Raw genomic sequence first — 12,746 nt, 5'->3', positions numbered from 1 at the left:
AACATTTCTGTTAAGTTGCTAAATTAGTAACCCAGTTGTTAAGTGAACCTGGCTTCCCCATTGACTTTGCTCGCAAAAGGTGATCACCTGACCTTGGGACACAGCGACGGTCATAAATATATGAGCCAGCTGCCTAGCATTTGAATTTTGATCACATGATCCTGGGGATGCTGCAAAGGTCACAACTGAAAAACAAGTCACATTTTTCAGCGGTCACTAAACGAGCTGTTGTAAGTTGAGGACTACCTGTATTTAGCATTGCTGCTTTGTTGCAGCATTGCAAAAAACAAAACAAAAAACATAAAATGTTGTACACCTGAGGAAGGAGGAACCATACCTCAGTAGTTAACATCTGCTGTGAATGAAGAAGTCCAAGAGGGCAATCTCCCAATTCCAAGAATGTGCGGTAGTGGGCAAGTGGTGGTGATGGAAATGCCATTTAGTACTGCCAGATTAGACCACGTTGGTCTCAGTGGGCTTATATTGTATGGCAGGGTTCTTATTTCAAAGAAGTGAGAGCAACTGAGCATTAGTTTGCATTATTCTTCATGGATGTTGTTAAGGAGTGTTCTTGAAAAAATATGCATCAAATAGATTAGTAGAAGGTCCCATTTCCACCCCATCTATGCACTGGTTCTTTTGATCTGTTTTAATACTAATTTTAATATTTTAACAACAGTAATTATTTGATGCTATTAATTGTAGTATTGTAAGCCGCTCAGTTGCTTGGTAGAGAGATGGGTGGCATACAAATTTCATAAATAAAATAATAAGGTTTAACTACTTTAAATATATTTCTTGGAGATTTGAAAATAGCTATTACTCTGAATAAATGACAAGTAAGAATATTTCTTTGCTTTAGGATGAATTGTAAATGTATTTGGACTGGCAGGGATCTTTTATTTATATATATATATATATATATATATATATATATATATATATATATATATATATATATATATATATATATATATATATATATATATATATATATATATATATATATATGTATATGTATATGTATATGTATATGTATATGTATATGTGTATATATATATATATATATATATATATATATATATATATATATATATATATATATATATATATATATATATATATATATATACATACATACATATATGTAAATTTTAGATTGCTAACAAAGAATTAAAGGGAGACTGATATGCATTTCAAACTTATTTGTTTTCATCAGTCAACCATACCCTTCTGAGATTCGAACCTGGGCTGATTGCACATTAGGCAGTTGTTTTAACCTCTAGGCCACAAGCTCTATCTCACTTTGTTAGCTGAGAAGCAAGGGAGATATGTGTTAAATGCTTGTTAACTATTTAGATTACCTTTAATTCTTAATTTAATTAATTAATTAATTAATTAATTAATTCTTAATTTAATTCTTTAATTCTTTAATTTATATATATATAAAAAACCCAGAAAGTAATATAGGAATTTAGAAGATTTGTTTGTAAGATTAATTGATTTTCTTTGTTTTTGTTTTTCAGGTGGGTCTGTGAAGAAATTCCAGACCTCAAGCTTGCTATGGAAAACTATGTTTTAATTGACTATGATACTAAAAGGTGAGAAAGTGATAATCTATTTAATTCTTCAGTAGGGGTAAAAGTTATTGTAGCAGGACTAAATGCAGCAATTACAGTAGGCTTGTGAATTACTGTTTCTGTTACAAAAGGCATTTGGATAATTGATACCTAGTATAGAATTAGTCTCAGATTCTGTAAAAATAATTTAAAAAAATATAAATAATGCTTTTGAATATTTCTGTTATATTTTACCCTGACTACAGCAGCTGTTTACATAATACAGGTAATCTTTGGTTAACAATGGCAATTGGGACCAGAATTGCAGTCACTAAGTGATACAGTTGTAAAGTGCGATGTAACATGAAGTGTTGCTTAGCAACAACAATTCCAGCAGTCCTGATTGCCATCATTAACCAAGGACTGCATGCGTCAATAACCAAGGACCTCACATGATTGGATCTTCCGACTTCCTGCAGGCTTTCCTTGGGGGAAGTTGGCAGGCAACATTGGAAATTGTGAACATGTGATTGTGGGGACACTTTTATGGCTAAAACTCTGAAGATTGATTGCAACTATCACTTGTTCAGTGCCCTTTTAAGTCTGAACAGTCACTGAACTAATTGCAAGTGGAGCAAGCAGCAAGGAGCTTAAAAAATCCCTGAGAACAAGTAAACCAGCTGCCAGTGGAGCTGAGGACTGCCCCCCGACCTCCGTTCATTCCGCCGGGGCCTGAAGACCTGGCTCTTCGAGCTCTCTGGCCCAGGCTGAGGATTAATCTTATTTTAACTGGGGTTTTATTTATGTAGGGACAAATATATTTTTTTTTAATTTGTTTTTAACTTTTGTATCTTGGTTTTTTAATCACCCTGTAAACCGCCCTGAGTCCTTCGGGAAAGGGCAGTATATAAATGTAATAAAATAAATAAATAAATAAATAAACATCAATTGTTGGCAAAGATTTTCATCTTTATTAAAAGTAAAATGTAAAGGTTCCCCGGCAGATGCGTGCTAGTCATTTCCAACTCTAGGGGCCATTGCTCAACTCCGTTTCAAAGCCTAAGAGCCAGCGCTTGTCCGAGGATGTCTCCGTGGTCATGTGGCTGGCATGACTAGACGCCAAAGGCGCACGGAGCGCTGTTACCTTCCCACCGTAGTGGTCCCTATTTTTCTACTTGCATTTTTACGTGCTTTTGAACTGCTAGGTTGTCAGAAGCTGGGACGAGTAACAGGCGCTCACTCTGTTACGCGGCACTCGGGATTCGACCCGCCAAACTGCCGACCATCTGATCGACAGCAAGCTCAGTGTCCTAACCCACTGAGCCACCGCGTCCCTTTCATCTTTATTATATCATAAATATCATAAATAATAATATTAATTATATCATCTTTATTATATCCCACCAAATCTGAATGATTGTATGGATCCACGCAAAGGTCTTCTTTGGTTGTAGTGTGCTTTGAGACTTCCTGCATAACAAAACCTGTTCTATTCCCTTGTTAGCTTCCATTTGGCAGGATGTTTTATCTGCTGAGTTGCAGACTTGGTATTGATGAATTATTTTACTGAATCCAAAAATGCAGTTTGTTTTGAGAATGTATTTTATTGGCTTTTTATTTTTTATTTTTCTTCACATTGTCAGCATTTTTGAACATATTTGCTAAAAGGCAGGTAAAAATACTTTAATAAATAATAGCCACTGTATGACATACACCCCTTTTTAAAAAAAAAAAAAACTTTTGCTGCAAAACACCAAGCAATAAATGAGTAGTTTGACTGCCGTTTTGTGTTTTCTCTCCTAAGGCATGTAACCCAAATTGGCATTAACGAAGGTCTTTGACGGAATCCTGGTTTCATTGTTAGGGATTGTTCCTTTTCCACTTAAAGCAACTTCAAACAGTAAATTTGAAGCAGATGTTACCAAAATGAACCACAGCAGCTCTTTTATTTATATCTCTGTTAGGAGATACAATGCAGCTTAAAGATGACTTTGGCCCCTTAAATGTTATTCTGCTGTGAGTTTATCTGGAGCAGTAGTCCAAAGTGTTCTGGGCTGTACTGCCAAAATAGACTTAGGGAGCTTTAGCTTATCAATTACTCTGCGATTCCTGTCAAGCAATCGTAACTGCATATTTTATGCAAGGCTACAGTTAATAAACTTTAGTTATCTTATATTTAGAATAATAAAACCATGGGACTGTAGAGTTAGAAGGGACTAAGGATCATCACCCCACTGCTGTGTTCAGAAAAACCACTTCTACCATAATTGAGAGATGGCTGTATTGCTATTATGTGTGCCCCAAATCATCTTTTCCTCAGACTGATCATTCCTACCTCTTCTCAAGTCTCTGTATCACCTTTGTTGCCAACACTCTAACCCTAAATCCTTGGAAATGTACAGTATTCCAGGTGTGGTTTCATTGGCAGCCAGTACAGAGGAATAATAGCTTCCTGTTTCTTTGGTACAATGCTTCTTGTAATGCAGCCCAAGATTACATTGCTCTTGTAGCCACTGTCTCTCACATGTTTGTGTTGATTAATATTCATTGACAATGACCAAACCCAAATCTTCCTCAGGTTCAAACCACAAACTCCCCATCTTATATGCGTGCCCTATATTTTTCCCCCCTAAATGTAATTACATTTCTCCCAGCTGAATGATGGCTTGTTCTTCTCTGTCCAGACTTACAGATCTCGTTCTGCCATCCTGAATGTTGGCTGAATTTGCAGTGAAAACATATTGTCATTACTTACCATAGTTCATGGTATCTTCCTTAACTAGGTGCCCTTCCTATTGACAATGAAAATTGTGGCCTAACTTCTGGCGGTGGAATGGTACAGCTCACTGCGGCCAACTCGCCACAGCCAACTTGCCACTGGACCACTCACCATGAGCAACTTGCCGCGGGACAATTCAACAATTCAATTTAATCATTTCAAATAATTAAAGCATTATTTTAATTTTGGTCATTTACATTTCATTTTTGTCCCTCCTTTGGCATCCTTTCTTTTATGATTCTATCCCACCATTTATTTGATAATTAGTGTAACTCTTGTCCCGTGGTGAGTTGTCCTGTGGCAAGTTGTCCTGTGGCGGTATATAAATCAAATAAATAAACAAACAAACAAATAAATAAATAAATAAATAAATAAATAAGTTGGCCATGGGGAGTTGTCCCACAGTAAGTTGGCTGTGGCAAATTGGCCGTGGTGAACCCTTCTGGAAGACATCAGGTTTAAGAAAGCTACTTTAATCTCCTTTCTTTGTAAATAACTCATTGAACTTAATTCATTACAAACTTTTCATTGTTTTTTATTAATTGTTTGTGTAATTTTTTTTGATATCTTGCCTTTAGGTCCTAAGAAAGCCTAAGTGGCTAACAATACTAAGGACAGCGACACATGTGATAACCACAAATGAAAAGCAAACAAAATAGCAGATAAAATTATTAATTGGATTAACTAGATTAACTTTTAAACTGCTGTGAAACATAGCTTTCAAAGAAACAATATGATATATATTTAAGAAAACTGTTAAACAGATTTCCATATTAAAAGAGGAATATGTATAAAGGGTATATACAAAGAAATCCCTTCAGTTGATTTCAGTGGCAAGGTGGGATCCTTCAGCATTTAATTAAGAAGACCCTAAAATAAATTTGCAGTTAGCACAGTGGAAATAGTAGTCACTTTTTTTCTTTACCATGACTCTCTCTGCACATATGCTGATTGTCGATTATTTGAACTTCACTTTTTTAAGCAAGAATTGGAGAAGTTTAGAGTTTGAGCATTGACCTTAATAAATTCTGGAATGGGGTGGAGGTTGTGCATTTGCACTTTTGTAGAAAAAGTGTTGTTTGCATGTTATTCTTCCTTTGCAAAATGACAAAATGAATACTAAACCTTGCATGTCATCTTCAGCCTATCAAGGACCTGTGTTAAATATTAACTGGCAGGGCTCTGCAAGCCTTTGCAGCACACATGGGAATATAGTTTCAGAGTATAATCTGTGTCACTCCATTCTAATTCATGAGCCTTTTTTCCCCCCAAGAGAAGCAAACATTTAACTTTGACAAACTCTCTTCATGGATTAACCCTCCAGTACTGAATGCTTCAGTATAATACTTAGGGGCTATTATTATGCTTTTAGGATATTGATTAATGCTATCTCGTTTGTCAATTATTGCACAATGCAATGGACATTCTTGGCAAAGGAGATTGCTGTTCATTATCACTTTAACTCAGGGGTCTTCGAACTTGGCCCTTTTATGACTTGTGGACTTCAACTCTCAGAATTCCTCAGCCAGGCACGCTGGCTGAGGAATTCTGGGAGTTGAAGTCCACAAGTCATAAAAGGGCCAAGTTTGAAGACCCCTGGTTTAACTGTTGGTGAATATCATGAGTCAATTAATTTGGTAAACTTTTCATCTGGGTTTTCTTTTTTCCTTGTGCTTTCCCTCTGTACCTTACACTTTGAAAGGTACGGCTATTAATTAATGTGTAGATAGTCACATTTACTAGATGTACTTTTATTAAAATTCTGTGATCTTGTCTGGCTGTGCTTTAGATAGATCATGGCCTCGCTTTTGCATTTGAACCTGTCTTCCCTGCTTCCTGATTTCTCACACTTCAAACAGTACATCACACTGAAGGACAGATTTGCACAAGTGGCTGCCAGCAGCAACTATAGAAATAGTTAGCTGTGTCAGAGGCAAAGAGATTTTCCAGATCAGGGGTCCTCAACCTTGGCAACTTTTAAGACTTGTGGACTTCAACTCCCAGAATTCCTGAGGAATTTCTGGGAGTTGAAGTCCACAAGTCTTAGAGTTGCCTAGGTTGGAGACCCCTGTTCCAGATGCTGATGTGCCTGTTCCGAACATATGGATTCCAATGTTTATGGAAACTCTAGGCTTTTATCTGTATGGGGAAAAAAAGGTGCTTCTGCATTCTCATTGCAAGAGTTAGATAAGCCATTGGGCTCTTTCCAAATAGAGGAAGTGTGCTACTGTGAATGCCACTGAGGTATCCTGGGAAACCTTTTGAAAATACAAACACAACAAGAGATAAATTGGAAATTGACCACACACCCTTGGGACTAGGCAACAGTATTGGTGACTGTTCAGTTACAAAGTCAGGTTTATTGCTGGCATGCCCTAATGTGCTTTGGAGTAGCTGCTGCAAAGCTCTTTGCATTGAAGCTTGAAATCTGATTATGCAGTGTACATGTGACTGCCATGTCCCTCCCTCCTTTCCTCCCCCTCTATCCTCATGACCTGAGATGATACTTTAATTCTTTCATCCTCGGTTAACTTGCCTGATTTTTTTTGTGGGGGCAGGAAACATTAGTCCAACCAGCTCATATGATGAATCTTGTATGCCTACAGCAGCATTTCTCTAATCTGGTGCCCTCCGGGTGTTCCTGGGATTACAATTTGCAGACTATTCAGCTGGTCTTGGCATCGAAGAGCACCAGGTTGGAAAACGGGTATCATCTACTTAGGCAATCAAGGGTCCCCTAGGAGAACTGTGACACCAAAATGCTGCTTCTGAAAATCAGAATTATTAGCACAAATAAGGGTGCACCTGTGCCCATGCATTTTAACGCCAACACGTTAAGCAGTGTAGAAGTTAATGAATTGCTCTTATCTTAATTGTTTTAAACATTTCAGCAGAACATACATTTCAAATGAAAAACTAATTTTATTTGCAGTTCTAAAGTTTCTATCATCTTATGTCTGATTGAGCCCCCTGTGAATTCAGTAGAACTAATTTCTGAATGTACAGGACTATGTCACAAAGGTATTTTCATTTAAAGCTTTTTCTAGACAAATATTTCAGTTGATTTACTTGCGGCCCCTGGGAATACGTAGTTTAGATATATTTACTGACAGCTTGTATTTAATTATATATCCAACCTGTTGATCCTATAACGTTTATGGAATTAGAAGATACTTCACAAAAAAACTTTCTGGAGAGTTGGCCAAAGGTATAATTAATACAGCTTCTATAAGATGTTGGTGGCTGAGCAGACAGTTGTAAGACTATTGAGAGAATATGTATTTGCCTAACTCAGGGGTGTCCAACTCAATTTCATTGAGGGCTGCATCAGCATTGTGGTTTCCCTCAAGGGGCCGGGTGGGTATGGCCAGGGTGGGTGTGGCCTACTGGGTGGGCGTGGCTAGAGTGCGTATGGCCTACTGGGTGGGCATGGCCAGCTCTACATCGTTCGCATCCAGGGTGCCTATGGGGGCCTGGGCAGGAGTGGGACAGATCTGAGGGTCTCTGGCGGAAGGAGGGTCTCTGGGCCAGGGCCAAGGCAGTGGGGGCCGTTTCCTCACTGTTTCCAGGATGGCTTCGCGGGCCGCATGAAACCACTTTGCGGGCCGGATCCGGCCCCCGGGCCTTGTGTTTGACATGTCTGGCCTAACTGATGACTCTTGTCTTTCTGTCTCATTATTTTAGCTTTGAAAGCATGCAAAGACTTTGTGACAAATACAACCGAGCTATTGACAGCATTCACCAGTTGGTATGTGTTCCTTGTTATTTTGTTGCCATTTTTTGCCATTTGTTTTGGGCAATTGGTTTCAAGGACATCAAGCAGTACAGCACAGTTTGCTGATTTCACTACAGGTGTGAGATTTTAAAAGTGGCTCACCTAGCCAGTAATTGTCTGATTTAGGATCAGTCAATCAATAGCTTAACTAGCAGCCAAATCAATCCCCAAATTTCGTATATGGGGGATGAATAGGGATTTTTATTTAGTGTATGGCTGGTCACACACAGAATTAAAAACATTTCATATTTGCAAGTTAAATAGGGAGATTTATGAATAGGGAGATTTCAGTCTTTACCTTTCTGTCACCATAAGACATAAGAGGAGGTCTTCATGGACAGCTTCTGTATCCCAGGAACAACCTGCCTCCAGAAGCGGTGAATGCTCCAACACTGGAAGTTTTTAAGAAGAGACTGGCCAGCCATTTGTCTGAAATGGTAAAGGGTTTCCTGCCTGAGCAGGGGGTTGGGCTAGATGACCTCCAAGGTCCCTTCCAAGTTGTTTATTATTATTATTATTATTATTATTATTATTATTATTATTATTATTATTATTATTATTTTCAGCAGTAGTATTCTTGATTACCAGTCTTCAAAAAAGTATAAAAAGAAAGATCCACGCACAGTCCTTGAATTAAAATGATTGGTTGCTTAGTGACCATTTGAAGTTATGACAGACCCCTCAAAAAGCTATGGTTCTGATTTTCTCCCCCTCCAGTCACGTAATGGCATTTTGGGTGCTTGGTAACTGGCCCTTATTTATGCAGCACTCCATGGTTTCATAACATCAATTTATGATATATATTTTTTCCTGGAAACCAGCATTGACTTCCAGTTTCCAGGGGAAAAAGCCCCATAATGAACAATGAGTTTGCTTAATGACCATTGAGTTTGTTTAATGACTGCCACACACACACACAAAAAGCATTAAATTGGGTCTGGTCACTTTGCAACTCACAATTTATGATAATAATTGCCAGGCTCAATTATGGTCGTAGGTTGAGGACTACCTGCATTCATTGTACTACAGTATCTGATACTCTGTGGCAAACTATCTCTGGACATAAAGTTCTCTAATTGATACCTTCCAAAACCAAATAGGACCAAGGATTGATATATCCCTGTAATAACAAAGGAAATGATTTCATAGGGAGGCTTGGTTCTAAACTGTCGATTTACCAAATGGTCTAATATTTTATCTTGCACCTAACCTTAACTATTGCAGTAATTGATATGAATGTTAAACTGATTAATCTTCATATCAATTCTTCAAACGATACTGCTGTTGCTTTTCCAATAACATTTAGTTTAGCATTTATTTTACAGAAATTATACATGAGTTATTAAGTATACATGGTTATCAGCGGCTTATTTTTTAAAAATAATTCCTTAGAGTTCCATCATGGTAACAATATATGGTTATGAAGAATACCTTGAGTTCATTAATGTGGTTAGATAAACTAAAAATCTGCTTCATGTGGTCTTGTGATAGATGAGCCCCCCGGAGTCATTGGGACTAAGGTGGCATACAAATTTAATTAATAGTAATAATAGTGAATAATGAGGCAGGAGAGCTAAACTATATTCTATATTTTAATACTGGAATATCTTAATTTTTAATTTCAGCATCTGTATACCACTTTTGCATAAATTACTGCAAAATGATACAAAGTATAATAACATCAAATATTGATATTAATCAATTAGAAATATTCATTGTGGTAAGCAAAACAACCGCATAAACAGATAAATCCAACACTTATTTATAAATTTACATTTATACTACCTTTCCTGTAGAGGACCAAGTATAATACTTAGTTAATCTTTTTTCTTCCACCCTTTCCCCATTTTGCCTTAAAAAAACATTGTGAAACACCTTAAATTGAGAACCAGAATGACGGGTGAGCTTCAAAATGGTGTGGGGATTTGAACTTGGGTCTCCCCAGGAGGAAAATGATACCGGTAATCAAGAAGACTTTTGCCTTATAATTTGCCTTATAATTTGATAAAGTTAAAACAAAAAAACCAAACCTGTCAAGCTGATTTGAGACGCCAGACAAATTCATGGTGAGATATAATAGCCATTATCTCATATATCTACTGCGTAGAGGAGGAAAGATTGATCACTGACAATTAACCATAAAGATTGTGGGGAACAGTGATTTTAGAGACAGCCTGTCTTTGAATATCAGTAGCTGCATGCATGACAAAGAAAGCCTGTTGCGTTTTAGGCTTTGTTTATATGCTTTTCAAAAGCAACATGTTGGCCAACATAGAATGTTGCTCAGCTCAGGAATGCTGAGCAAAGGGAAAAAAGAGCCGCAAACCATAGTTTGTCTACCGTTTAGAAAGCAAAGACCATGATGTATATGATGTCCATTACTGCCGACAGTGCACTTCGTTAGAATTTTGGTAGCACACATGCTTTACTTAATTAAAGTGGGTTAGATGTAAGTTGGCTATACTATGGTTAATGTTTATATGGTAAGTCTAGTAACATGGCAGATGTTTGTATATTGAGAAATCAGGGCAACGTAGGTCACACAGTGAAGGATTTACACAGTCACTTCAACTTTTCCAGCCTACCTCTTCTTATTCAAAGAATGTTCTTGGTGCTGTTGGTGTTGTGAACAAGCGTTGAGAGTTTTAAAAGGTTTTTGTGCTTTAAAAGGTGTTTTTGCTATAAGGAACAAATTGTGATTGAGATAAATGGGTTTCTTCTGTCATTCTTCAGTGGAAAGGAACCACCCAGCCCATGAAACTGAATACCCGCCCTTCCAATGGGCTTCTGCGCCATATCCTACAGCAAGTATATAACCACTCAGTGACGGACCCAGAAAAACTCAACAACTATGAACCCTTTTCCCCAGAAGTGTATGGAGAGACTTCTTTCGACTTGGTGGCCCAGATGATAGATGAAATAAAAATGACTGAAGACGACCTTTTTGTAGACTTAGGAAGTGGTGAGTGTTCACTATCCAGTTCTCTTTTCTGACTCGACTCAAAATAGTCCAAGCAGAACTATTACATGTTTTGTGAAGAACCAAACCATAGCTTGAAATTTGAATGAATGAACCTTTACAACTTGTGTACAGTGGGATTGGCTGAGCCTCCCTTCGTCCCCGCCCCCCCCAATTCACAGTGACAACAAACCCACCATCTTATTACACCATGTGAGCTAATTGCACAACACACCGGCCTCGCAAGTCAATCATACATAGAGTTATTTCCCATTCAGGAGCCTGACAGCCCATGGATAGAAGCTGTTCTTCAGCCTGTTGGTACGGCTGGCTATACATCTTTATCTCCTACCTGATGGTAGGAGAGTAAAGAGGTACCGACCAGGGTGTGAATCATCCCTGAGAATTTTCCTGACTTTTCCAAGGTAGCGAGCCCTGGCGATGTCATTCAGTGGTGTCAGGGGACAGCCCACGATGTTTTGTGCTGTGCTCACCACCCTCTGTAATATCTTCCTATCCATGGCTGTCAGGCCACATACCAAATCACAATACAGTGCGAGAGGACGCCCTCTATAGTAGACGGGTAAAAGAAGGTCATTAGTCGTTCATGTTTAGTTCACTGACAAATGATGTTCTTTGGCATTTACTCACTTAATGTCTTGGTGAGCTGCAGTGTTGGCTTCCAATAGACAGTGCCAAGTTGGAAATACTATTTACTGTAATGCAAAGCTCGGTGACTGGAATTGGAAACCATAGCGGTTTTCCAATTTTGACTTGATGGAAATAGATCATAATTGTGGCAATTGACATCATCAGTGTCCAGCTAGGTTCCTGAGAACCACAAAATGAGGGAGGTAACTAGAGAGTGTGTGAATCGGTGTGTGTGTGTGTATAAAGAAAAATAATAGCATGTGACATCAACTCTGGTCAGCCAATTGTTGTGATATTATGCCTCCAGCATATGTAGTTTTAGCCATGTGAATTTATTTTTGCCTTAACATCTAGTACTTCTATTTCAATCTCTAGGATTCTAGACTATTGCAGTGCTGTTTTGAAAACACCTCTGGAAACGTCAGTGGACTGAGAATCTGACAGCCAGAGATTTGTCTGACATATAGAGTCTGAAATGTTTTCACTCTTGTCTTATGTCAGCAATACTGGTGACCATTTTTGTTTCAGTCTCAGATTAAAGAGTTGGTTTTGGCATTGAAACCTAGCTCTGTATGTTAATCTGCATTTCAAATGTGAAGCTTTAAGAAAAATTCTGGACTTTGTGAGCCAAGTATTGATTGTTTAAATCAGTCTACTTTCTAACATACATTCTGATATGGAAAATAACATGTTTAGAAGTTCACTAATATCCTTGCAGTTCTTATGTAAACTTCTTACTCCAAATTTAGCTTCTTTTGTGATAGTCCTCCTAACTGTAGTCCTGTTGTCTTCTCTTAGGTGTTGGTCAAGTTGTGCTCCAGGTGGCTGCAGCAACAAACTGCAAGCATCACTATGGTGTGGAGAAAGCTGATATTCCAGCCAAATATGCTGAGGTAACATAACATACTATATATGTTAGAAATCTGGCCAGAGTGATTATATACCATTTTTTAAAACAGCATCTTCAACATCCAGTGCTTAGATCAGCCTCAGCAACTTTTAAAATGTGTCGATTTCAAGTCA

General features: G+C 37.9%; 1 protein-coding gene across 1 annotated transcript in view; it reads left to right on the top strand.

Annotated features, from left to right (window-relative positions):
• The window catches only part of DOT1L (DOT1 like histone lysine methyltransferase), a 96,500-nt gene that overhangs the window by 22,404 nt on the left and 61,350 nt on the right, over window positions 1–12,746 (top strand). Inside the window, exons 3-6 of the mRNA XM_081312921.1 lie at window positions 1,527–1,601; window positions 8,023–8,086; window positions 10,847–11,075; window positions 12,522–12,616. Coding sequence (XP_081169047.1) covers window positions 1,527–1,601; window positions 8,023–8,086; window positions 10,847–11,075; window positions 12,522–12,616 — 463 coding nt within the window. The remainder of the gene's footprint in view (window positions 1–1,526; window positions 1,602–8,022; window positions 8,087–10,846; window positions 11,076–12,521; window positions 12,617–12,746) is intronic.

Source organism: Vipera berus (assembly GCF_964194415.1).
Source record: "Vipera berus genome assembly, chromosome: 1".
NCBI lineage: Eukaryota > Metazoa > Chordata > Lepidosauria > Squamata > Viperidae > Vipera > Vipera berus.
Note: the sequence above shows the minus strand (reverse complement) of the source record. Positions and strands in the feature narration are given on the sequence as shown.